Raw genomic sequence first — 23,538 nt, forward strand, 5'->3', positions numbered from 1 at the left:
ACACAGTTGGCTGTTAATGCCAGCAGCATAGCAGGCACTTCCATGGTTACCTGTGTGCAAACTGACTCATCAGGGACTTTAACTCCTCCTGTCGAAGATCTCTCTGCTTTCTTGTACGATAAACATGTTTACTTGTGCTGTCCAACAATAAGTAAACGGACGACTTCTTCAACTTATATTTAAAAAGAGAGAATAGCCCAATCCAGTTTCACTTTGTGAATTATTTCTCCTTTCTCTGTGGAACCATTCAACAAGTTGTTGCAATCTACAACAATTTAAAATTGCTTTGTTCACCTGAGATTACTTGCAGAATCTGTAACTGATTGATGAGAGCTAACATAATTCATTCTGTAAATTGCATGTAAGAGGAATGAATGACGTGCTATTGTTGCTTTACTGTTAGTACAATAAAAATGTATGAAACTGGATAAACCCAACCTTTCAATAGCTTCTTCAGAGACCCGATTCTTTGTGTGTGTGTGTGTGTGTGTGTGTGGGTGTGTGTGTGTGTGTGTGTGTGTGTGTGTGAATGAATACATAAATAAATCAGAATCGCACTGTATTTTCTAATAAGGACTAATATTTCAATCTCATCCACGAATGGATTTCTGAAGCGTTGCTATCCAGCATTTCACATATACCCCCTTCGCCGTCGTTATTTTCCCGCGGTCCGTTGGGGACGTGGATGCTGTAACGAAGGGTGGAGGAAGACGGGGCCACAGAGGGACTCGCCCCTGAGCAAGTGAGCTGGCTTCGTCTCAAAGTCAGACATGCATTCGCTATGTGGCGGCTGAACGCTGGAGATTCTGAGCTGTGAAAGATGAGCTGGATCCTCTCCATCTGGGCGTCCGGGGCCCTGCTGGCTCTCTGTTCGGGACAAAACGCGGCGGAGGAAGGTAGGCTCTGCTGCATCCGCAGCAAACCAGAAGCAAACACAGCAGCTTCAGGTTTTTATGCTATCTCCAATCTAGAGCAAACTTTTAGAAAACTGCAAAACTGCTGAAACACTGAAACACTGAAGCTAAAAACACACCTGCTTTTGAATAACTGGAACGCTGATCAATATATTCGATATACATTTTTTGTCATGAGGACATTTGGTACTGTTTCATAAGTGGTTATTTAGCCATGTTTGCACTTTGAACTGCCTTTGTTGCGGCAATGCGCTACGCAGGTTAACTTGGCCCCCCCCACCCCCCAAAATAAAAAACTTGACAAAAGACATTAGCTCAGCAACTATGAACGCTGAGCTTAAAGCAAATGTCGTTTCATTGGCAGGAAATAACTTAAATCCCTCCGGCTACCACCTGTGCGTCCAGAATCAGAGCAGAAATGTGAGCTTCTTGGTAATCCAGTCGGTCCCTTACACCGCGACGAGGCCTTGTGGCGGCTGGCTTCTCTGGACGACGTGTACCGTCACCCTTTACAAGATGATGCATCAGATCGAGTACAAGACAGTAAAGGAGCAGGTGACGAGGTGCTGCGACGGCTACGAGCGAGTTGGTCGCTACTGTTCCCTGTGTAAGTGCACTCTGGTTGAAAATCCAGATTTTGGTTGGGGCTTTAGAGGTGTCTAAAAGCTTTTTCTGTGTTTTTTCTTTTTTTTGAAGGGTAAATCCTTCTGTCTGTTTGATGAATCTGATGATGTAGTGTCCTGCTCTGCAGTCAGGCTGCCCTTTCAGTGTGTGGTACTGTGTGCAAGACACCAGATGGGAGAGCAGAAACTGCAGCGCCACAAATAACTCGCCGCTAATATGCGGCCTGTAACGTGTTATTTTCCTTTGAATGAAGCTGTAAACAGGAGTGATGAGTTTACCGCCAAGCCAGGATCCTGTCCAACTGCAGATGGACCGTCTCCCAGTTCCGTGGACTGCGAGTTTGATTTGGACTGTCCAGCCTGGCAGAAATGCTGCCAGAGATGTGGCCGGTTCCTCTGCAGCGATCCGACAAGTCAGTGCTCCTCCTGTTTGTGCTATTATTTAAAAAAATAAAACGGTAGAGATGGTGTGCTCTGTGTGTTAACGTGACCGGGGTTTTCTTTAAATTACGTTTTTTGTCATTTTGAAAGAGTTTTAGGTTCGAGTGAAGCCACAAGTAGCAGAGATGAGTCTAATGTCATCTAACAAGACAGCCTAAATGAGCTGATGGTTGAAGAATGTTGTCTGCAACAATAATCTCAGCTAAATCTTTATCTTTAGTGTTATACGGGTTTATGACTGAAGTCGTGTTGTTTCCACCAAATTTCCCCTTGAAAAGTCTCAGTTTTTCATACTCTGTGGATCAATGGCAAGGCTTTAAATATGTCTGAGGGAGGAAGGCAAGAAGACCAAAAGAAAATAGAAACCCAAAGAGGAGCAGAAAAGAAACATGGAAAGAAAGGACAGATTTCTTTCTTCTTTCTTTCTTACTTCCTGTCTTCTTCCAGGAAGAAAGGAAGTAAGAAATAAAAAAAGGTAAGGTAACAGTAAAATACGAAAGAGAAGAACAAAACAAAGACAGAAACCTTAAACAAAATGAAAAAAGGAAGAAAAGACGGAAAACACAAAGAAGGAAGGGAGGAATGATATAAAGATGGCATAAGGGAGAGACTATAAGCAATAAAATCTAGAAGGACAAATATTTTTACTCTTTTTGCCGCTATACTTCTCCAGAGTCTCCATATTTACTTTTCCAGAACTTAATTCTGGTAGAAAATAAATATGACTTTAATAGTTTAGAGCTTTTATTTATCTGAACACAGTTGAGCTGGAAACACCACCTTTAGCAGCAACAACCTTAAACAACTGCCCGCCCGCCCGCCGTGTGACCCCAGTGGTCTCTGACGTCGTTCTGGTGGAAATTCAGCCCACGCTCACTTCAACATGCCTTCAGTTCAATGAGGTCTGTGGGTTAAAGGGTTGACTTGTAGATTACAGATGTCAGCAGTTGCCTCTGCAGGATTGTCTTTATATTTATTAATTCTCAACACAGATTTGGGAAAATAAATAAATAAATAAATGATTGAGTTTGGCTGAAATTGATCATCCGAACTGTACTTTTAGGATCAGAACAGGAAGTGGGGTTTCCAGGAAGCTTCTGGAACACAACGGTGACAGTGAAGATGGATTACCAGCAACTGTTGTCACAGGAAAATGGGCTTTTGAGTCTCACCAGATTATTACACGCAATGGTAACGCGGCTCCTAATTTTATTAACCCATTCCTGCCAGGAATACGAGTGATGTGTACATATACAGTGTCTTGCAAAAAAATATTCCATTGTCATGTTTCAACCACCATCTTCCAGTGGATGTCGTTAGGATTTTATCTGACCAATGTAAATAAAAAATAGCTATTAATTCAGGGGAAATGAAACGCCAAGTAAAAACGAATGGTCTGGTATGCGCCAAAACATGGGTTAGATCAATTTCATAGTGACTAATATAGTTACCCATTCCTTTTGCATCTGTGGATGGAGAGTGTCTGAAAACAGCAATTCTCAGGAATTGTTACAGATTCTCAGCTACATTTAAGGATGGACTTTGACTGGACCATTCTGACACATTAATATGCTTCGAGTTAAGCCATCGCACTGTAGCAATGGCTACAAGTCAGTAGGCCTGTCGCAATAAGCAATAACTTAGTTACTCAGATGATAAATTAAAACGATAATTTCCATTTACTTTCTGCCAAAGACTGTAACAAAAGATTTTGTTTACAGAGATTTTTGTATCCATTTTATTTGTGTGTGTGTGTTTTTGTTTATTTAGTTTTGATATTTAAAATGTCTTCCAGATCCAGTTTTACATTTTTTGTTAGAAATTAAGGTTTATTGATCTTTGAAAAGGCATACTTGTATTATTATGCCAATACCATTATATTATTTGAAAATGGACTGTGAATAATATTGTTTATTCCAATATGTTGTTGTAAATTTGTCATCGGCTTATGTTCAGGGTTGCTAGGTGAACATCCGTCCCAGTCATAGCAGCATCCCTGCATTCCCACAGGATGATGCTGCCACACCCACTCTTCTCAGGATTCCAGGTTTAGGGAAGTTTGCAGTTTTGTTAGCTTAAAAAAGAGAGAGAAAAAAAAGATTGTGTTTTGCTTTTTATGAAATTTAAATAAAATACAGTAAATTTTTTTTGCAAGGCACTGTAAGGCTATAGCTTAGTTACTCAGATGATAAATTAAAATGATAATTTCCATTGGCCAATCTTTTCCATCTTTTTTTAAAGCTGCAGTACGGAACTTTGACAAAAAAATGTTGTTTTTTTTAACATAAAAGTTGAAACTGCCACTTTGACGCAACGCAGTATGACATAAGACGGGTAACTTGTTAAAAAAAATAATAAAAAAATAAATCTAACTAGAAACAACCAATCAGAGCCAGGAGGGGGGAGGTGGGGGTCTTAGCGCTGTCAATCATGCCTGTGTGCCTGCTGATAGACATATATATATTTTAAAATAAAAGTTACTCGCTGCAGCTTTAACACATGGATGACCTTTAGATGGTGATTAATTATATCGAAAATATTTCATCTTCTGATCTAATAACGCGTTTTGTTCCGAGTGTAAACGTTTTCATTTCTCCTCAAAGATAACCGGCGCCCTGGAGTCTGAGGTTTCCATCTTCTATCTGAGCTCTCGGCCTGTCCATCCCTACAGAGTGTCCACATCTCTGCTCGTCCGGAGCAACTCGTCTCTCTCGCTGCACGGCGCCTGGTTGAAGCTGCACCTCCTCCTTAAACACATACCGGAGGTGTCATCTGTAACGGTGCGAGGTGAAGTGACTCGGCGGCACTGAACTCTCTGCGAAGATACTTGAGGCGGTTTCTTTTTCTTTTCTTTTTCTTTTTTTTTTCCTACAGAGAAATGACATTCTCGCCGAGTTTTGAGAATGATTCATGAGGCAGAGAACACGGTGTTCAGGAAAAAATGACTCAGCCGCACCACGGTTTCCTTTCTCCCACCACTTCTGTTTGAGCGACAGTCTTCTGTGGGATGTTTCCTGCAATAGCGGAAAATAACACCAGAGCGACTCTGCGTGCGCACACGCACGCACACGTACGCGCGCGCGCGCGCGCACACACACACACGCCCACGCGCACAGGCACAAGCAAGCGCGCTCTGATATTAATCATAAATCACATTTGCTGCGTTTTCGCAAAAAGACATGAAACAGGTCGCCGTCGTGCGCGCGCTTTAAGATTCCGTTAAAGATAACGACTTTTCTCCTCTGCACGGCTCGTTTGAAATCACCACTTCAGCTTAGTGCAACAATAAGTCTTTATTTTTAGATGCATCAGCATGACTTAGCCTTTGAATTACAGACACAAGGATGACATATGAAGCCGGCCTAAGTCGAACGTTGTGATTAACTCTGATGACTGCATTCTTTGATTTGTCATTTCGCTTTTTAACACTATATTTCTGAGAGCTTTAAATTGGCCCCCCCTCCCTAAGCACGCCTGCTCCCTCTCCCCTCGGCAGATGTGGATGAGTGTGTGCACCCTGCTCTCCATCGGTGCTCTCCTCAGGCACACTGTAGCAACACGCTGGGCTCTTACCAGTGCGTCTGCCAACAAGATTATTTGGACGGTGACCCCAACGACCCTGGAGTGAACTGTACAGGTAAGACTGTGTGGAAGTGATGTGCAGTGATCATTTATACTGTGCAAAAATGACTGAAATATATTTTAGAGGGACTGGAGGCGGGATGCTCCTTTTATGCTGAAAGGATTTTTTTTTTTTCCACATTTTGTCACAGGAGGGATAGATGGGTATGGCTCAAAAACCTATCACGATATAATATATCATTTCAGTCCAAATTGATCATTATTATCTATTTATTTTTTTTGTATTTCAAATATCTGAGATTCTGCCAAACCGGTCCCGTTTTATCCACAGTTTTCACCCCACTCTGTTGTTTTTAAGCCGTTTTGAGGCTTGATGGTGGCGAAACCGGAAACAGCTACTCCACGAGTTACTCAACAGGTTGTTGCTAGGTAACCAAACAGTTCAGTTCAGAGTTAGTTGATGTCACCCAACAACTCGATGTGAGCAGCTGAGCGGCTAAAGCCTTTTTTCTGCCTACATCTCCCAGAATGCTGTGTGGTCCAGACAATTACATGTCTATTCTATTGCAGTATATATATATACATATATATATATATATATAGTTTTTGATTTACTGTCCAGCCCTACAACTAAGCCTGTCACGATAAGCAATTAATCAATCAGTTAATTGCCTGACAAATTAAAATGAGCTCAATAATTTTCATTCTGATGGGTAATATTTTTTTGTAGGGACAATTTGGTTACAGAGACTTTATAATAATCTAATGTATTTATGGTTTTGGTTGTGTGTGGTTTGCGTTTCAGTTGTTGCCTTTTATTTTGGATATTTAAAACGTCTTCTAGCTCCCAGTTCCTGGTCTTTGAGAGAGAAAAATGCCTTGATAAAGGCATTTTTATGCCTTTATCAAGGCATTACTTGAAAAATGTCTCAAAACAGCAATATTATCGTGTATCATGATAATTACTGGGATAATTTGTTAATGTGACAGACCTAATTATAACCACTAATGTTTTGAACAAAAATTGGGCCAAAAACAAGTGGCAATAAAAAAAAAAAAAAACACTTTATAGATCTGGTTTGCAGCTTGGCACAAGTCATACGGGATGCAGCGTCGGTGGAAGAAGGTGCTCTGATCAGATTAGACCAAAGCTTGATGTTTAGGCCAACGGGCAAAACACCAAATTAACACAGCATCCAAACAGCTAGTAGAGAATCTGTCAAGATATTTTAAGAAAATCTCTCTTCACAGACGCTCTTCATCCAATCTGCCTGAGCTCGATCTGTTTTGTAAGGACGAATTTGCAAAAAAAAAAAAATTCTCGTCTCTAGATGTGCAAAGCTGGTCGAGCCATTCCACAAAAGTCTTTCAGCTGGTTGTGTTTCCTCAGGGAAGAGTGAAAACAAGTGGATCCAAGACTTTTTCCATTTTTAAACTGTATTATGTTTCCTCCCTGTCGAAACTCGCTATCCTAAAAACGCACAGATCGTTGTCAGTGCATACCTTCGCAGCGTGCTGTACATGCTCAATCTGGGAAATATGGATATATCTTTTGCAATTTGTTACACCTTCCACAAAGACTTAGTGGAATCCTGCTGAAAGATATCAAGTTATCTTACAAGTTTAAAACCTATGTTGCGTTTTGCTGCAGTGACATCTGGTCGGAGAGGGCTAAACTAGTTTTATTTTACCTGAACTTGTTTTTTTTTTTTCTTCTCTGCAAATAGCCTTCTGTTTGTTCTGTTTTGAAATGACAATATTGTATAAATGTAACAGGGGACTTTCCAGCATTATACACAGGAAAGTCCCGAACAGTACTCAAAATATTGCATCAGTTAACAGTTTTACTCCAAAGTTTCTGTTTGACACTTACGGCTATTTCAGTTTCACTTTCTCCTGTTTTTTGATAAATGCCGATGGAGGTGAGCTTGTCAGGCTGAAAGTGTGGACTCACTGGCAGGAGGCTGGAAGAAGAGTCAAATAAAGGAATCTTATTGCAGACTGAGTCATAATCAAATCGCGGGTCTGCGACCTGCAGCTTCAGAGCTGCAGTGGCTCTTATTTGGAACTGAGCAAAGTTTTTTTTGGGGGGGGGGTTGAATTTTAATAAAAGGAGATACGCAGCAGTTTTTCTATGTGGTTTGGTTCTATATCTGCACAGAAACTCCACAACTGACTGTACCTACAATTAAAAATACACTTTTTGTTTTCTTTTTCTTTTTTTTTATTTATTGCAATGTCAAACTAAAATCAACCACATTGTTTCCCTTGGATCTTGAATTAGTGTGATCATAAACACAAAACAGACAAATAAGGAGTTTTATACGATAGGAACAAGATCTAAAAGGCCAATTTAGGCAGGTGTTTTGTGGAAATTTGGTGGATCTGCGTGTTTTAGAAGTAAAAATTTTTATTGTTAAAATGGAAACTCAACTCTGGTTCTTTAAAAGATTTTATAAGTAATCAAATATTAAGCTAAATTATTTTTTAAACGGTTTCAAGGACAGAAATTTGCAAGAAGCGCTGTTTTCACTAAAATGGCCGCTGACCCCGGTCTAAATAGTCCAACAGAAATCCAGACAGCAGAGCTATAAAATATACAAAGAAAAACTAACTGCCAGCAGCTAATATGCTTTGGTAGAACCTGATGACGTGTTGTGGAGGTAACCGATTCCTTTCAATTAAACGTGTCGAAACAGAAAAACAACTGAGCCGTGCAAGAAAGCACCACAACAAAACAAACACCTGGAAATGCTGCTCTATGGACGGGTAGTGAAGGTTAAATACGGAGCAAAGTGGAAACGGGTTTCAAAGTAGCAGTTTACAAACGTCCCAAAACATAATCTGCACTTTCAGCCAAAACTACATGCTGTGATATTTATAAGGTGCGTTTATAACAAATGATGTCTCTTTCGTATCTCTCTCACATGCAAAGTAATTCATACCCCATTGCAATTGTTCACCTTTTGTCACACCGGCGTCAATGTATCTCGATGGGATTTCATGTGACAGACTAGCAGGATGTCGTGCATAATCATGATGTAGACGGGAAATAAATCCAGATAAGAATCTGAAAGATGCAGCTTTCATTTTTGCATATCGTTACGTTATTCTGATACCCCTGAATACAATCTGTCAAACTTACTAAATGTAATGCATTTACTCGGATAAACTTCATTTGATTACTTGTAACAAATTAAATATTTTCTTCTAAGTTGGATCATCTGTTTTGTTTTTTCAGTGTGATGAGATTTGAGGGATGTGGCTAAATGCTGGGCAGTCCTGGAAAAAAGCCTTTTTAGAGGCTGTAAAGGACTAAGATCGGGACAGAATATCACCTTCCAGCAGGACGACCATCCTAAACATACAAACAGAGCAGCAGAGTGGCTTAGATGAAAGCATGTTCATGAGTTTGAAGGGCCTAGTCAAAGTCCAGATCTAAATCTAACAGAGAATCAATAACTTTTTGTAGACTCTGATGGCTATCACAAAGCTAAGTGGGAAATAATGTCAATCTGTAGATGTTCAGAGCTTTTACACTGAAGAAAAAATGTTTCTTTAAACCAATTTAAAAAGATACTCTAATATGGCACAGCTAATTTTATTCAACTTGCTCAAGCTATAATTATCATTTGAATGATTTTGAAATCAATTGTAGCTTGAGCAAAACTAATAAAATTAGCCGAGTCTGTTCTAAAGTTGGTTCAAAGAAACATTTTTTTGTCTTCAGTGTAGAGGCCTGCAGATGTAACGGCAGCAAAAGCTGCTTCTATAAAGTTTTGACTTTGAAGGGCCGAACACAAATGTACACCACCGTCCTTCTCAGATTTTCATTTGGAAACCAAAAAAAAAGTTGTAATCAATGCAGTATTTTTTTTCCCTCACCAAAGTTATGCACTATCCAATAAAATACAAGTTAAACTCAAGTTTTTGACAGCCATTATGAAAAAGTACAAGGGATATGAATACTTTTGCAAGGTTACGAATGTAGGGACCAACTCCAGACGTAAAAAAGAAAGAAAAACAAAGAGTAAAAGCTTATCCCTCGCAGTGACAGTAAAACAGAAGCAAAGACTAATGGAGAATACTTCAGCGCAAAGCAAATAAAACACATCAACAACATGCTACCCTAGCATGTGCTGCTACAAAAATACATCACGGCATGAGGCAAAGTAAACACGCTGAAAATTGTCCAGATTTCTAATACTTTCACCGTGACCTCTTCTGTGTTTCTCTGTTGTGAGTCATCCTTGAAACAACAACAGAAAATAAATAAATGCACAAAGGCACATCAACGCCCACGAGAGGTTTTCTTCAAAAGCTTCTATTCAACACGCTCTTATTATTACAAATTTTATTTTATATTTTTTGCTCCCAGGCGGCACCGGGCTGCGGACCACCGCCGTGCCCCCAGTGGTGAATTCAACCTTTTCCTGGACGCTCGGCGGCACACGGGACCCTTCGGGCGACGGCTCCGTCCGGCTCGGGACCGGCGTGACTCCGGCTCTGGCTAACACGAGTCCCGTCACTTACAATTCGTCACACGCCTCGCTGGGGAGAAGCTCAGCGGCGGCTGCCAGCATGAGCCGGGCCGCTGCCTCACCTCTGCCAGCGGCTCCGTGTCGTAAGAAACCCTGACCTTTCGTCCCGAGTCGCTTCAGAAAACTAGAACCCCAAAGACAAGTTAGCATCTGCTAACTACCAATGGCAATGTTTAAACTTTAAATGACTTAAAATACATTGCTGTATATTGCCGTTTACAAAAAAGAATGCCTTGTCACAGCGAAATGTAGTGGTAGGTTCTCATTCGTGGAACTGGAGTTTTTGTTCATTTAGACAAAAATAATAATAATCACTGTAAAAGTCAGTTCTGACCCAAACCTTCAGGATAGAGACCTGAAGATGAAGATCAAGGACTAATTCTTTTTTTAAAAAATCATACTGAAGGCCAAATATGCATCCAAATCCACAAAGGAATAATTATTCTGAAGTTTTTATATAGCTGAGGCAGAGTTCAAAATTGAATCTGACAGAAACATTTATCTGAGGGGGGCTGTCTGGGTTTGTGTTTTCGATCATTTCCTCGTTCATCTATGTTCTAAATGTTTTGCCATATTCAGTAAATTTTCTGCGTTCATCATTATTAGAAAGATGCCTCTTAGGTTATTCTTGTGCTCTGTTCTTTGTGCTTTTGGATTTTGCACTGGATTAGTGTTTTCTTCTTAGTTTGTAGATCCTTTTTGAATGCAGTTCATTTTCCTTTGCGTTAGTTCTCCTGCTTCAGTCTCTCTGCTTTCTCCCTTTCACTGCTGTAAGTTCACCTGGTTTCTTTCTCAATTCCCACCAGTGCCTCAATATTTAACCCCCAATCTTTTTTGTTGTTGTTCTTGGCTGGGTTCTCTGTTTCTCATTCTCTGGCTTTGGGTCTTGTAGTAATAAGTAAATCGAGTTTTGATTGGCTTACCACCATTTAAAAAAAACATTCTGACACTTTTCAACTCCGCAGCTCACATAACACAGGTAAAAAAGAAGCACTTGACCATTTTGAAATGGCTTCCAATAAGTGACAACTGCAGTGAACGAGAGAACGTGTTAGAATATTACATGGATCTTTAATTCAGCCTATAACTGGGTATAAGTTATGCAAGCTGAGATATGCCGTGGGGCTTTTTTTTTTTTTTAAAGGAAAATCTTACACAATCACAACACAGCTTTGTGGTTAATTTGAAGACGGAAAGACAAGAGACCTCTGAGGCAAACTGGTTCAGCCAGTACATCTGGTTACCAGCGGTTACGGTAAAGAAGATATTTCTTTTTAGCTGGTGATGCTATCCAGGGGTTGTGAGAATTTGGTTTAGAGGTTTTAACTTTAGGTCTATTGACAGATCTATTATTACCCTGACAAGGTAATGACAGCGCCTCGTGTCACACTATTGAGTGTATGGCTTATGTTTCAATGGTATGTGAAGATGCGTGACTAAGTAAATAATGCTCCATCTTTGTATTTCCATGTATTGCATGGCTGCAAAGTCTTAACCTAGCAAATTTCCTGGGTAATAATGTCACTTCAAGTTATGCAATGCTAAGTGAATGCCCTGTCTGCACTTATGAAGGTTCACTCACCTCAGCATTCTAAATGCTTGGAAATTCTGAGATGGAGTGAATTTGGATTTATTTTCTGCATATTTCCGCCTGTTTATTTGAGCGTTTATGAGCTTTCCTGAAATGTGTTCAGCTCATTGAACTTGCACGGATGATTATTGTGGCGTAACAGTTGAAGTATCTGTATCTTTGCACTGCAGCATAATGTAAGTTTCACATAATTTATCCCAGTATACATGCCCTATGCAAAAATGTAGCTGCATTATAAGCAACATAGGATTTTATGTTTTTTAGAAGAAGAATTTCTTTATGCCTAGACCCTCGCAAAAGAAGCCTTTGGATACATCAACATGAGTGGGAACATAAGTAACAATGTCACCGCAGGTTTACGCTTTATGGATGAGTAAAGTAAGTTTTTACATCAGCTACAATCATGTGTCCAATGGATTTTGGTGTAATCTTATGCCAACATTATTGCTTGTACTCTTCCCCTTTGTTGACACTGATATACCAAAACATTTTGATGGAAAAGGACACAGGAACGCAATTCACCAATCAGACGAAATGAGGAACAACTGTGGCAGGGAGAAAGGAGTAAATCTGAAAGAAAGAGACTAAATAGGATGCTGAAATAAGTCTCAAAAGAGACTACAAACACAGTTATTATTGGGAAAAATAACTGAATATGGCGATACCTTTTGAATAAACCCAGAAATGACTGGAGAGGAGCACATAAGAGCAACCAAAACATAAATACTACTTCTAAAAGTGCAGCGCTGATAACTACTGTATATGAGAAACCGATATCTGGAAATGATGTCAACGCAAACGGTGTTGGATTTATTATTCTGACGTCGACTGAAATAAATCTACTCAAGTGCTTAACTTAGACTGTAAAAACATGTACAAACCTGTGATGCTATGCAAAAGCAAAAAAATAAATAACTACAGGAGTTTATTTTAACAACGTGTCATGACAAATTACACTACTCTCTGTCATTAAACACCCTACCAGGACCTCCTGGAATCAGTGGCTTGTGGTCTGCTAATGTCACTGGAACGTCCATGACTGTCCAATGGTCAACCGAGGTTCAAAGCAACCAAACTTTCCGGATCACTCTGAGCAGGACATCCGAGGTCACTGAGCGCTGGGAAACCAGCAGGACGACGATAGAGCTGAATGGACTTCAGCCTGGGGTGCTCTACAATGTCACTGTGACACCTTGTGCTTGTGGAAGGCAAGGATCTGCTCTTCACACGATGGTCAAAACGGGTAAGAATGGAATATTGCAGCTCTTTAATACAAAGTCATTTTTTGCTTACCGAAACCCACTGGAGACTTCGGTCCATTCATTCAAAGTAATAATTGTCGTCTCAGGCTCAAGTGTTAAATTGTTATTGTGTGAATATAAGTAGCAGCATGAAACTTTAAGAATAGTTCAACCTATCATGATGTTGCTTTTGGGAAAATTGAGTACATCACTAGTTCGCCTTCATGTCCTACATAAAGTTTGGATGGGTTTTTGTTTTTTTAACCTGAAGGCCTGGGGTTAGATTGAAAAGGTGGTTTACGTTGCCAAACAAGGTTTTTCTTCGCAGACGCTCAGACTCTTGACGCAACAATACGACTCACAAACATCGAGTTCAACGAAGACCTGAGAAACAGCAGCAGCCAGGCCTACAAAAACCTCACCGAGACTTTTACACAGGAGGTGCGTTAACAGAAGAATGCCACGACAAAATGCCATCTTCGAATATGAATATGCAGTACATCCGTACTAGATTTGCACGTTACAAATGTGGGCACAACTTTTCTGCTATTATGCTTATGTCACTGGGCTTTGTTGCGTACAGCTACGGCTCTTGGTTGTCTTTGAAGGTGTTCATTTTTGGAGCAGGTTACTGGAGGCAAAGAACAATTCAGACCTCTTGATTATTAAGATCTTGGATACAAACCACACCCACATCTTATTTCTTGTTTCTACAACACAGGTCAGGTATGCACAAACACGATCACCTGTTCAGGTACTTATTACGAGGCCTTTGGCTCCATGAAAGTTTTCATGAGTGAGAATATTTGTCTCATTTTGTGATCTCATCAAAGCAATCACAACAAATAAAGGTGTTTGTTTTACTGGCATAACTGGCTGGTTGGTTGCCAGCCACTGAGCTCAGTATATTATTCATTTGCACAATTAAGCATTCTTGTTCCGAGATTTTGCTCTCTTAAAGGGAACCTACGATGAAAAGTACACACTATGAAGCATCGTCTTTGAAATGCAAACCTTTCACCAACAGATCTACAAGTTTCTGCCTTCAGAGATCAAAGCTATGGTGGATTCAGGCCAGGTGAGGATCGAGATCCAAAGCTTTTACCTCGGCAGCGTGGTGGTGGACTTCTCCATAATCGTCAGTCCAGGACGAGCCGTGGGTAATGTGTCCTCAGCGCTGGTGCAGTCCCTGATGAACAGCTCCAAATTCACCGTGGATGGAAACAGCACCAGCATTGACGGTATATCTTACTTTGCAGTGCTACCTTAAACAGACTCAATTACACACAAATGGATGTTTGAAATCCTTTATTTTCATTAATTATGGCGATTTTACACTTAGTCGATGAAAACGTGGCATCTGAAATTTGACTATTACGTCAGAGCAATAGAAATGTACATATATAGGAATGTGAGCTTAATGAAATGTTAAAGGTGATTTTCAACAGCTACTTTTAGTCTCACTTGAACGCATATTCTAATTTATTGAATATAACTGCAGTTGGACTGATATTTGGGAGGAGCAGAAGTTAGGGTCAGCATGAGATGGAGAACATGAGATGTGGAAACCTGCTATGAGAGCAAGAGGAAACTATTTTAGCACATAAAGCATATACATTAGATCAACAGCATCTTCTTATCTCCCACAACTAGATATTTATTTTATTTCATGTATAATTTCGTTGATGGGCAAAAAGTGATACTTGATGCATCTACAGTGTCATCTGCATAAGAATGACAGGTCATGAGTGACTTTTTTTTAATTTTTTTTTTTACAGATTTTGACGAATGCGCCTCGGGAGAAAATGATTGTTCTCGGTGGGCTATGTGCACAAACACATGGGCCTCCTACTCTTGCATCTGCCTTGACGGATTCATAGACAACAACCCAGAAAGACCTGGACGCAACTGTCAAGGTAGAGCGTTAGTGGGAAAGTTAACGCATATTGTTTACTGATATTTATGTGGATAACTTTATTTTTTTCCTCATGAATGCATCATATCCTGTGCAGTGAATGGTACCGTGGACACAACATCAGCACCAGACGTTTCTACAATAAGTTCTACTCCACCTGTCCCAACTTTCGATCAAACTACCAATCCTATATTGGCTACCAGTGCAAATGGTCCTCACTTTAGATTTGCCATCCCTACAGCTACGGCTAATAATAATAATATCCCACCAACTACCGCTACTTCAGCAACACTCTACATTGCCCCTGTAATTACCGGTACTACTCAAACAAGCAATAATTCACCAACAGTGGTCATTAATGCTCCGACAAGCCGCTCTGCAGCTCTGACCAACACCTTAAGAACTACTTCCATCCCAGCGGTCCTTCCTACTAATCTGATAACGACTGCTGCTCCCAGAACAACAACCATTACCGTCTCTGAGATCAATACTACACACTCAACAACTTCTTCTAGCCAAGTAGCATCTTCTGTTTTCCCAACAACAACAACTACTCCGAGCATCACTTCTACAACCCCGTCTTCTCCTCTAAGATCAGCCACTAATTCCTCTTTGTCGGGAGCCCTTTCGGTCCTCTGCAGAGTGGCTGCCATTACTGTCACTCTTGCGAGAGCTTTTCTGGCGAGTGCAAAAATCCCAGAGGGTGCTCTGTACTTGGGCATGCCGGAGTGTGGAGTCAATGCAGGCAATGCCTCCCACGTTCATATGACAGTGGCGTGGAATGAGTGCGGCACCAGGCTCGTGCATGTAAGTCTCAGCGACCTGAACACTTGGCCAGCGATGGTCATTTTTGTCGTTCTCATAAACCACAAAAATGCACAAACTCTAAGGACAACCCTTCTATTGTCTTTCATTTTCCTTCCAGAATGAAACTTCGTACACAGCGTCTGTGAAGTTGTTCAACAGCATGGATCCGTACACAGCCGAAGGTGGCGCAGTAGAAGTTCCAAGAATCAAGCTGGAAGTTCCCATCATGTGTACCTACATGACGAGCATGTTGATTTCTGCAGACTTTGGCTCCATGGGGTATGATTGATCTTAAAGTCATGCTTGCTCTACTAAAACTACAATTCATTGTAAAGCGTCAATAAAATGAGCCAACATTTCTTAACAAGTTAGGGGGAAAAACAGTGACTCATGAAATAATTTAGATTACATATATAAAATAATATCTTGTACCATCAATTATATTGTCACATCGCTGATGATGTTCAGTAACCTCTTGTGAAGGAGCTCTGAAACATATCCTGGAGAGAGAGTAGTAGGGTCACTCCAATGATCCAGTTAGCTGTCCTCACTGTCCTCTGAAGGGCCTTCTCGTCTGCTACATTGTGGTTGGAGTACCAACCCAAGATACAATATGTCAACACATCCAATCCCAGCAGTAGTTGAGAAGGTAGTGATGGGAAATAATGTTTCATTTTTCTCAGAATGTCTAGTCTCTGCTGGGTGTATTTCATAAACACAGTGGTGAGGTAATGTGATCTGAACCCAGAGGACTTTAAGTGCAAGGCACCATCTTCTCTACATGTGAGTGGATGCACTGATGATTGTCATTTCTCTGTTGTACGCATTGACCACCAGGTTGTTGTCTGCACGCGTCCTTTATTCAAAAGTACCAAATGGAAATTAAATGAAGAATACCAAATACTTTGATAACATCTGTAAAATTTTGTGATCAGGGTTTTCCTCAATGTGAAAAGCAAGGGACTGAGCACACAGCCCTGAGGAGTCCCAACATGTAGCTGGATAGAGTGACAGACTGGAATCTCTCAGTAAGGAAGTTCAGGATCCAGTGACAGTGTTGGTGATCAGGCCAAGAGGGATAAAATCTCCCATTAGTTGGAGGGGAATGGTGGTACTAGCTTTCAAGCTAGCTAAAATCACAGATATGGCAAAAGTCTCTGTTGTCTCAGCAAGTATGGGATATGTATATTTCTTCTTGACACCATTGGTGTGATAGATAGTAATACATAGCAAGTCTTTTTAGTCTAAGAGACAACGTCACTGCTTGTTGATATGAAATATATGCACTCATGTTCATAAATGAGAATTTTAAGACGTTTATTTGAAGAACTAATTTCACAAAGTGAAACAAATTAATTCTGCACATTTTATTTCTGTTAATCATAATTTTCTGCTTACAGCTAAAGAAAGAAAAACATTTAAAATGAGAATATTACATCTGATCAATAATGTAATACATTAATGTGGGCTTCATGAAAAGCATATTTAATATCTGCTTGCATTTGATTTTCACAGGATACTTTAAATCTGACAAACAAGCCTCATCAGAACACATTACGACTTATTGAATATGACTGTTTATATAAAAGTGTACATCTTTTCAAGAGTGCATAAAATATTTCCTTTGAACAGTTTTATAAACTGTAATTTAATTCTATATTCGCACTGTTGCCAAAGAACTACTGGGAAGAATTAAAAAGATATTATGGAAGAAAAAAAAAAAAAGACTGCTTCTTAACTGATTCTTGCCTGAAAGTCTCAACCAGTGGCAGACTGTGAGATTTAGGCCGTCCGGGTCTGTAGGTCATGTTCAACAATACTGCCAACAGCGCCCTCTTCAGGTTCAATGTCTTATTTGAAAATTTGCTCAAAAGTGGCTAATGGCTTTTAATTTAATTGCAAAAAAGTTTTTTTTTTTTTTTTTTTTTACAAATGGAAAACAAATATATTTATCACTACTCGGATAATAGAGGAGTGTGGGTTAAACTTATTCCTCCAGTTTGCAGATTTTGTGTTCAACTTATCTTCCTAGCTCTAAATATGCGCAAACTTACTTTATTTCTCCTTTGACAAACAACAGCATCAAGTGGTCTCTCAAAGTGTTAAACTCTTTGCAAATAACTGTGCTGCTTGCAATAAGAAGCGAAATCATTCCAGCTGTGTCTCCCGTTCGTCTCCAGGTACAACACGATCAATGATGTGCTCACGGGTCTGGGGTCGTTCCAGGTGGCGGTGCAGCTGATGAACGGCACCGCGCCGTTGCCCCACAACTACAGCCTGTCCCCGGAGCAGGCCGTGGTGATGGAGGTCAGCCTGAACAGCACCTCGGAACAAATGAAAGTGGTCATCAGCAAATGCTGGGCCACTCCCGCCCAGAACCCGGCCGACCCCTACAGCTACGCCTTCCTGGAGAACAGGTCTGCTGCTGCACAATCACTGTTCTATCCACGTGTTGGAGAGCATCTACTCATTCTGTCTCTTTAAGTACTAATGCTACCTTTACTTACCTGTTATTACAGCTCATGTTCTATGTAGATGTCATTTTATTCAAATACATAAGTTACATTTTACTTAAGGGTTTGGTAATTGTATCCAAAAGCAAATTAGTGTTTTTATAACTCTAATAAGCTACCAAAAAAAAAAACGACTATTAGGCAAACTCCTACTTGTTGCATGTCCACAAGGTTGTGTTTTTAAATTGCATGGCGCAGTTCCATTGTATCCATTTTACCCCATTGACAGTTAAAAAAAAAAAAAAAAAGAGGTCTCAATTCCCCAAATTTCAGGATTTTGATATTCAATACAAAATTAACAAAATGTTGGCATTTGCGGCCAAAAACTGTCCATCATACACCATGGCAGTTCTAGTTAAGTCTAAAGCTTACCTTTTCCCAGAATCACTGATCAGTGTTGCGGTGCTCGCTCAGCTTATACATCATTTACCCAGGGTCTGTGTGTGTAAATGAGCAACAAAACTGACAGCCTGGTTTTTTTAATGAGTTCTCATGTTGCAAGGTAAACTAAACCATATAGTCCAGATCAACCATCCAAGTGAAAATCATTCCTGTGAAGCCAAAGTTCATGGGTCTCTCCTTGCCCTGCGTCGTCCACAGCTGTCCTCTGAACGCTTACACCAAAGTGCTGACGAACGGCAACTCCACCACCTCCCGGGTGTCCGTGCAGATCTTCTCCTTTGTTAACCTGAACGTGATCTACCTGCACTGCCAGGTCCAGATCTGCGTCCAGGTTGGATCCAATACCTGCGTTCCAGTGAGTGCCGCCTATTGATTTGCTTTCATAAGATACAGTCTTATGGGCCCCAACATGAGACTAATCACCGCTGGAGTGGACTGAAGCATGCCACGCAGCAGAATATGGGGGTATTCAAAGGGCACAGTGTAATCTCATGCTTTCTTGTAGGACTGTTTGCAAAGAACAGCTCGGACTGGAAACACGATTGGAACCAGTGTTGGATCATCTGGGCCTATACTTAGATTAAGTGAAGGTGAATACTTTTATATTCAATGAAACAATGTTGGTACGTTAAACAGCCTCCATATATCGTTACCTCTGATACAGCTGTGCAGAAAAGCTTAATATAAATTCATCTTTTCTAACTGTAGAATAATCTACTTGTAGTTTAACATGCTGAGAGTAAATCTTTGAATTTTTCAGTGTGAAATCATGAAGCTAGCTCCCTTTTGTACAACTAAACGGCACATTGGGCCCATAACAGATAGGAAAAAGTAGTAAATATTTGCCACAAAACTCTGAATTTTTAAAATTAATCTCAAACATTTTCTAGAAAAAAAAAACTGGAACATTTATTAAACACCTAAAGTCAGAAGACTGAGAAGAAAAGAAAAAAAAAACCCTGGACATGTGTGAGTTTTAAAAGTAAAAAAAAATTACTTTTGAAACAGAAATTGTACATTTTTGTACTAGAAAATTTCTGAAATTAAAAACAAATTTGGGCTAAAATTTACTCCTTTTTTCTATCTATGACGCCGGCGTACCTTCCATTGAATCGTGTCGATGTATTTCAGAGTCCCTGGAGGAGAAGCTCAACACCATCCACATCGTCGGCCTCGCCTGTCTTGGAGTCGGCTTGAGTCTCTGCTTCATCGTGGGATTCGTCTGCCTGTTTTACTGTCAGAGGAACCGCATCGGACACTACAACTTCAACGCCAAACCCAAAGAGGAAAACTTCACCTACCTTGTTTTTAACACTTAGCATGGGAGTCCAGCTCCAGTCCTCAAGAACCACGGTCTTCCCGGTTTTAGTTCTACATAATCCCGCTAATTAATCATCATTAGCTTCAGGTGCGTTGAGCCAGTATAGTAGCTGAAACACGCAGGATACCGGCGCTTGTAAACTGACTTTGAACGCCACTGGAGAAGCAGCAGAAAAACACGCGTAGCAATTACAGAAACCTGCCGCTAGGGGTCAGTGTTATTATTTATGTCTGAGCTCACTTTGCATTTGAACCTATTTTTAGTCACCTTCGCCGAACTAAATATATTCATGCTGGGACAAGAAATTATGTTTGAAATATTAATTATTTAAAAATAGAAACTGTGATTGAATTTGAAAAATATTTAAGTACAGCCTATGACTTTATTAAAGTTAACATTTATCCTAAACAGGTTTGGAATCAAGACTGAAAAATGATCGGCATAGAAAATATAACGCTGCATACTTATTAAATATGAGCGCTTCGAATTAAATTATATTCTTTACCGAGTCTGCTACATTCATATTCAACTATGCTAATGACATAAAAAGAAACGTGCAAAAAAAAAAAAAAAAAACTAATATTAACCTATGCTTCTCGAGGTGTTGCAATAAAATCAAATCATTCTGCACGTCCGATGAATTGGTCACGGGTGAACTTTGTAGTTCCTACTTCTCGGTTAATCGGATCAGTTGCTGAGCAGAGCCGTCAAGCAGAGATTATGAGGAAGATCCAGCGTCTCTCCAGGCACACTTCCCATAATCCCTCATTGTTGACTGTCAGGTCATAAATGCGGCTCCTGGATAAACGGTTGATGGGCTGAATACTAAATAATAGAGGCTTTCTCCGTGAAGGGGAGGCCCCTGGAGAAGGACTTTTTTTTTTTTACCATCTGGAAGGCTGCAAATGCCCCACCTCCACATTAACCCATTCAGCCTTCCTCTCAAAAACCTGGCAACCAATCTCCATGGCAACAACTCAGAACAGGGAAAGAGGGAGACGGCCTTAATCAGCAGATGTAGGCTGAAGAGCAGGGAATGAGTGCCGAAAATTGGCAGAAATGTGCCTTTATTGCTCGTTATATTTAAATGTGCTGCAGATTCCCTTTTCTTTCTTCATGTCTGAATATGCTGCAGGGATTTTGAAAACAGCAAATATTTAATATTTAAATAATTTATAATCCTCGTACACCAAAGAGGACAATCAGGAATCCCCATGTGGAAGACGGGAAACAGCTGTCCTGGGAGGATTCGCCGCGTTTCTCCGTCCGGCCCTTGGGAACAGCAGGGCGCGCTGAAGGAACAAGGCTAATTCTGTATGTAATGAAAGGCAGCTTGCTCTGTAAGAGCTGCAACATGACCCAGTTCTGCTCTCTTCTTCCTGTTTTCTTGCCTCCCCGCCTCCTGTCTGCCTCTCTACATCCAGTATAGTGTAAGAGAGACATTCATCAGGTTTTCATTGAGCGTGGCTTTATATGCGCCTGCATGAGGATTTTCTCTCATACAGGCCATTACTTTTTAAACATCTCCTCTGTGATTTTATTGACCTGCTCGGCCACAGAGCTGCAGGGACTTAAAGCTACAGGCCAGATATTTTTCCCTCTAAAATCCACCTGACACTTTAGAAAGATTTTCCCACCTATACAACATATTCCATTATCATTTTTTATGTTTTATTTGCTGTTCTTATCAAGATAAAATCTATACTAAAGACAAGCTTCCATGGGCACATATCTCTGGTGACACCACAAATACTTTTTCTTGATGTTTTTTGCCCTTTATTTACACTTTTAATCAATCTCTTGCTTCAAATCTGTTTATTATTATACTGTAACGGTGGAAGTTGTTTTCCTACTCAAAACCCATCAACAGGCAAAGAGATTTACAATCAGCCAAATCCTACCAATTAGCGCCACCGTGCCTGTACTCGCAGTATAGTCTATGCCTTCACCTTGATTCCAGTCAACACCAGAGAGAAGTAATAAAAACTGCTACGGACTGGGAGTCAGAAAGACAGAAATACCTCAGGTAAGCTAAAGTAGCATGGGTAAGCTAAAGCAGTATAGGTAAGCTAAAGCAGTATAGGTAAGCTAAAGCAGTATAGGTAAGCTAAAGCAGTATAGGTAAGCTAAAGTAGCATGGGTGAGCTGAAGTAGCATCGGTAAGCTAAAGTAGCATCGGTAAGCTAAAGTAGCATCGGTAAGCTAAAGTAGCATCGGTAAGCTAAAGTAGCATCAGTAAGCTAAAGTAGCATCAGTAAGCTAAAGTAGGCTGGGTTCAGACTGAATGTGAAACAACTGGAGGCAAATCACCCATCTACTTAATGTGATAAAATCCGAATACAGTTTAGGATTTTAAACAGAACATTAACCAAATTCATATCAGTTCAAGTTGTAAAAATCGTCATCACCCACCATTTGTTTTGGCTTCACCATCTTATCTTAGCTTTGGGTTCCCTCAAGTTACCTATTCGCACCAGGTTGAAACCTTTACAACTCAACTCCAACTCAAAGGCTTCAGTGTAAATCTGTCAGGAGTCACTTATCTGTAGTAATGTTTACTAAAATGATCTAATCAGCCTGATTCCAGTGTATCTCTTGATGCCATGATCTCAAATGCAAATAAAACAGAACATTATTTTACTTTCTAACATAAGATATTGAATATTAATATATTAAATATACTATAAAGATATAAATATTCCTCTGAATCCTTACTGCCAATGTCATTGAAAAGAAACATATTGTATAATCTAGACCAGTGGTCCCCAACCCCCGGTCCGTGGACCGATACCGGTCCATGGACCAATTGGCACCGGGCCGCGGAAGAAATAATTCAATATTTCCGTTTTATGTATTATTTGAGTCTGGAGGATCTTTTATTTTGAAAATCCTTTAACCGGATTCTCTCGGTTACTTGCGCACCAACACTGAGCCCACAAGCAGCAAAATGAGTAAGAAACAGATCAGGTGTCTTTGGAAAGTTTCTTTGCAAAGGAGAAAAGGCCCAGAGAAGAGACAGAAGAATGGACTTATCCCGGACCGGTAGGTGAGTCCCACGTTTCAACCCCGCTCTGCGTAACATGCGGCGACCGGCTGCTAATGAGGCAATGAAGCTTCAAGCTGCTTCACCACGTAGAGACCAAGTACGCTGTGGATATAAGCAACACTTCGGGTGTCATTGTCTCTCATCACTCACAGATGGGACCGTCTCGTTGCAGAGAAACAAGCTCAGTGCTCCCGTTAGTCATTATTGTGAGTTACAATTTTCACGAAAGTAAAATGTTTGTTTTTGTAGCGCATCTGTATCTTATTTTGACGGGATATGTAAATGTTACCGTAGCGACCAGAGTCGCAAAATTTCCAAGTCTTGACCGGTCCACGGTAATAAAAAGGTTGGGGACCACTGATCTAAAGACCAGAGATGCTGCTTTGTTTAATTTAATAAATGCTAAACGATGAATATGCTTTCAATGTAGCAACATGTCAAGGCTGTAAACTTTGTGCCAAATATGGATTTCTGCCTCACTTTCAGGTTTCAAAGCTTTTTCTAGGCACTGAAACAAATCAAAGAGTTGCGATAGCGACATTAGCTTTAAATTAAACAAAAAGTGATGAAACCCTACAACTGGCATTGCATTGAAGCATAA

At 40.3% G+C, this 23,538-nt stretch overlaps 1 protein-coding gene and 1 long non-coding RNA gene across 3 annotated transcripts; one reads left to right on the forward strand and one right to left on the reverse strand.

Annotated features, from left to right (window-relative positions):
* The first annotated feature begins 732 nt into the window (after positions 1–732).
* umodl1 (uromodulin-like 1) lies at positions 733–19,897 on the forward strand. Of its 2 annotated transcripts, XM_017308752.1 has the most exons (17): positions 733–896; positions 1,279–1,521; positions 1,792–1,950; positions 3,042–3,169; positions 4,582–4,765; positions 5,475–5,615; positions 9,939–10,184; positions 12,678–12,935; positions 13,262–13,374; positions 13,961–14,174; positions 14,712–14,849; positions 14,946–15,655; positions 15,774–15,934; positions 17,836–18,072; positions 18,769–18,925; positions 19,076–19,160; positions 19,702–19,897. In XM_017308752.1, exons 1-17 carry the CDS (start codon positions 821–823, stop codon positions 19,887–19,889), a joined length of 3,438 nt encoding a protein of 1,145 aa, XP_017164241.1. In that variant the 5' UTR covers positions 733–820; the 3' UTR covers positions 19,890–19,897. The 2 variants fall into 2 exon arrangements, with proteins under 2 accessions (XP_017164241.1, XP_017164242.1); XM_017308753.1 differs by lacking the exon at positions 9,939–10,184 and having other exon boundaries at positions 735–896.
* On the reverse strand, positions 15,941–19,963 carry LOC108166897 (uncharacterized). The gene is made up of 3 exons (XR_001777308.1): positions 19,872–19,963; positions 19,672–19,804; positions 15,941–17,968 (listed from the first exon to the last, which is right to left on the reverse strand). It is a non-coding gene; the product is annotated as an uncharacterized LOC108166897 (long non-coding RNA).
* Between the last annotated feature and the right edge of the window lie 3,575 nt (positions 19,964–23,538).

This window comes from Poecilia reticulata, linkage group LG14 (genome assembly GCF_000633615.1).
Source record: "Poecilia reticulata strain Guanapo linkage group LG14, Guppy_female_1.0+MT, whole genome shotgun sequence".
In the NCBI taxonomy this organism is placed as follows: Eukaryota; Metazoa; Chordata; class Actinopteri; order Cyprinodontiformes; family Poeciliidae; genus Poecilia; species Poecilia reticulata.

Bases quoted from the DNA above. Each gene is read 5' to 3' on its own strand.
- umodl1 (XM_017308752.1), top strand. From the start codon at position 821: ATGAGCTGGATCCTCTCCATCTGGGCGTCCGGGGCCCTGCTGGCTCTC. The intron at 3,170-4,581 runs GTAACGCGGCTC...TTCTCCTCAAAG, and splicing joins CCAGATTATTACACGCAATG to ATAACCGGCGCCCTGGAGTC. The intron at 4,766-5,474 runs GTGAAGTGACTC...TCCCCTCGGCAG, and splicing joins GTCATCTGTAACGGTGCGAG to ATGTGGATGAGTGTGTGCAC.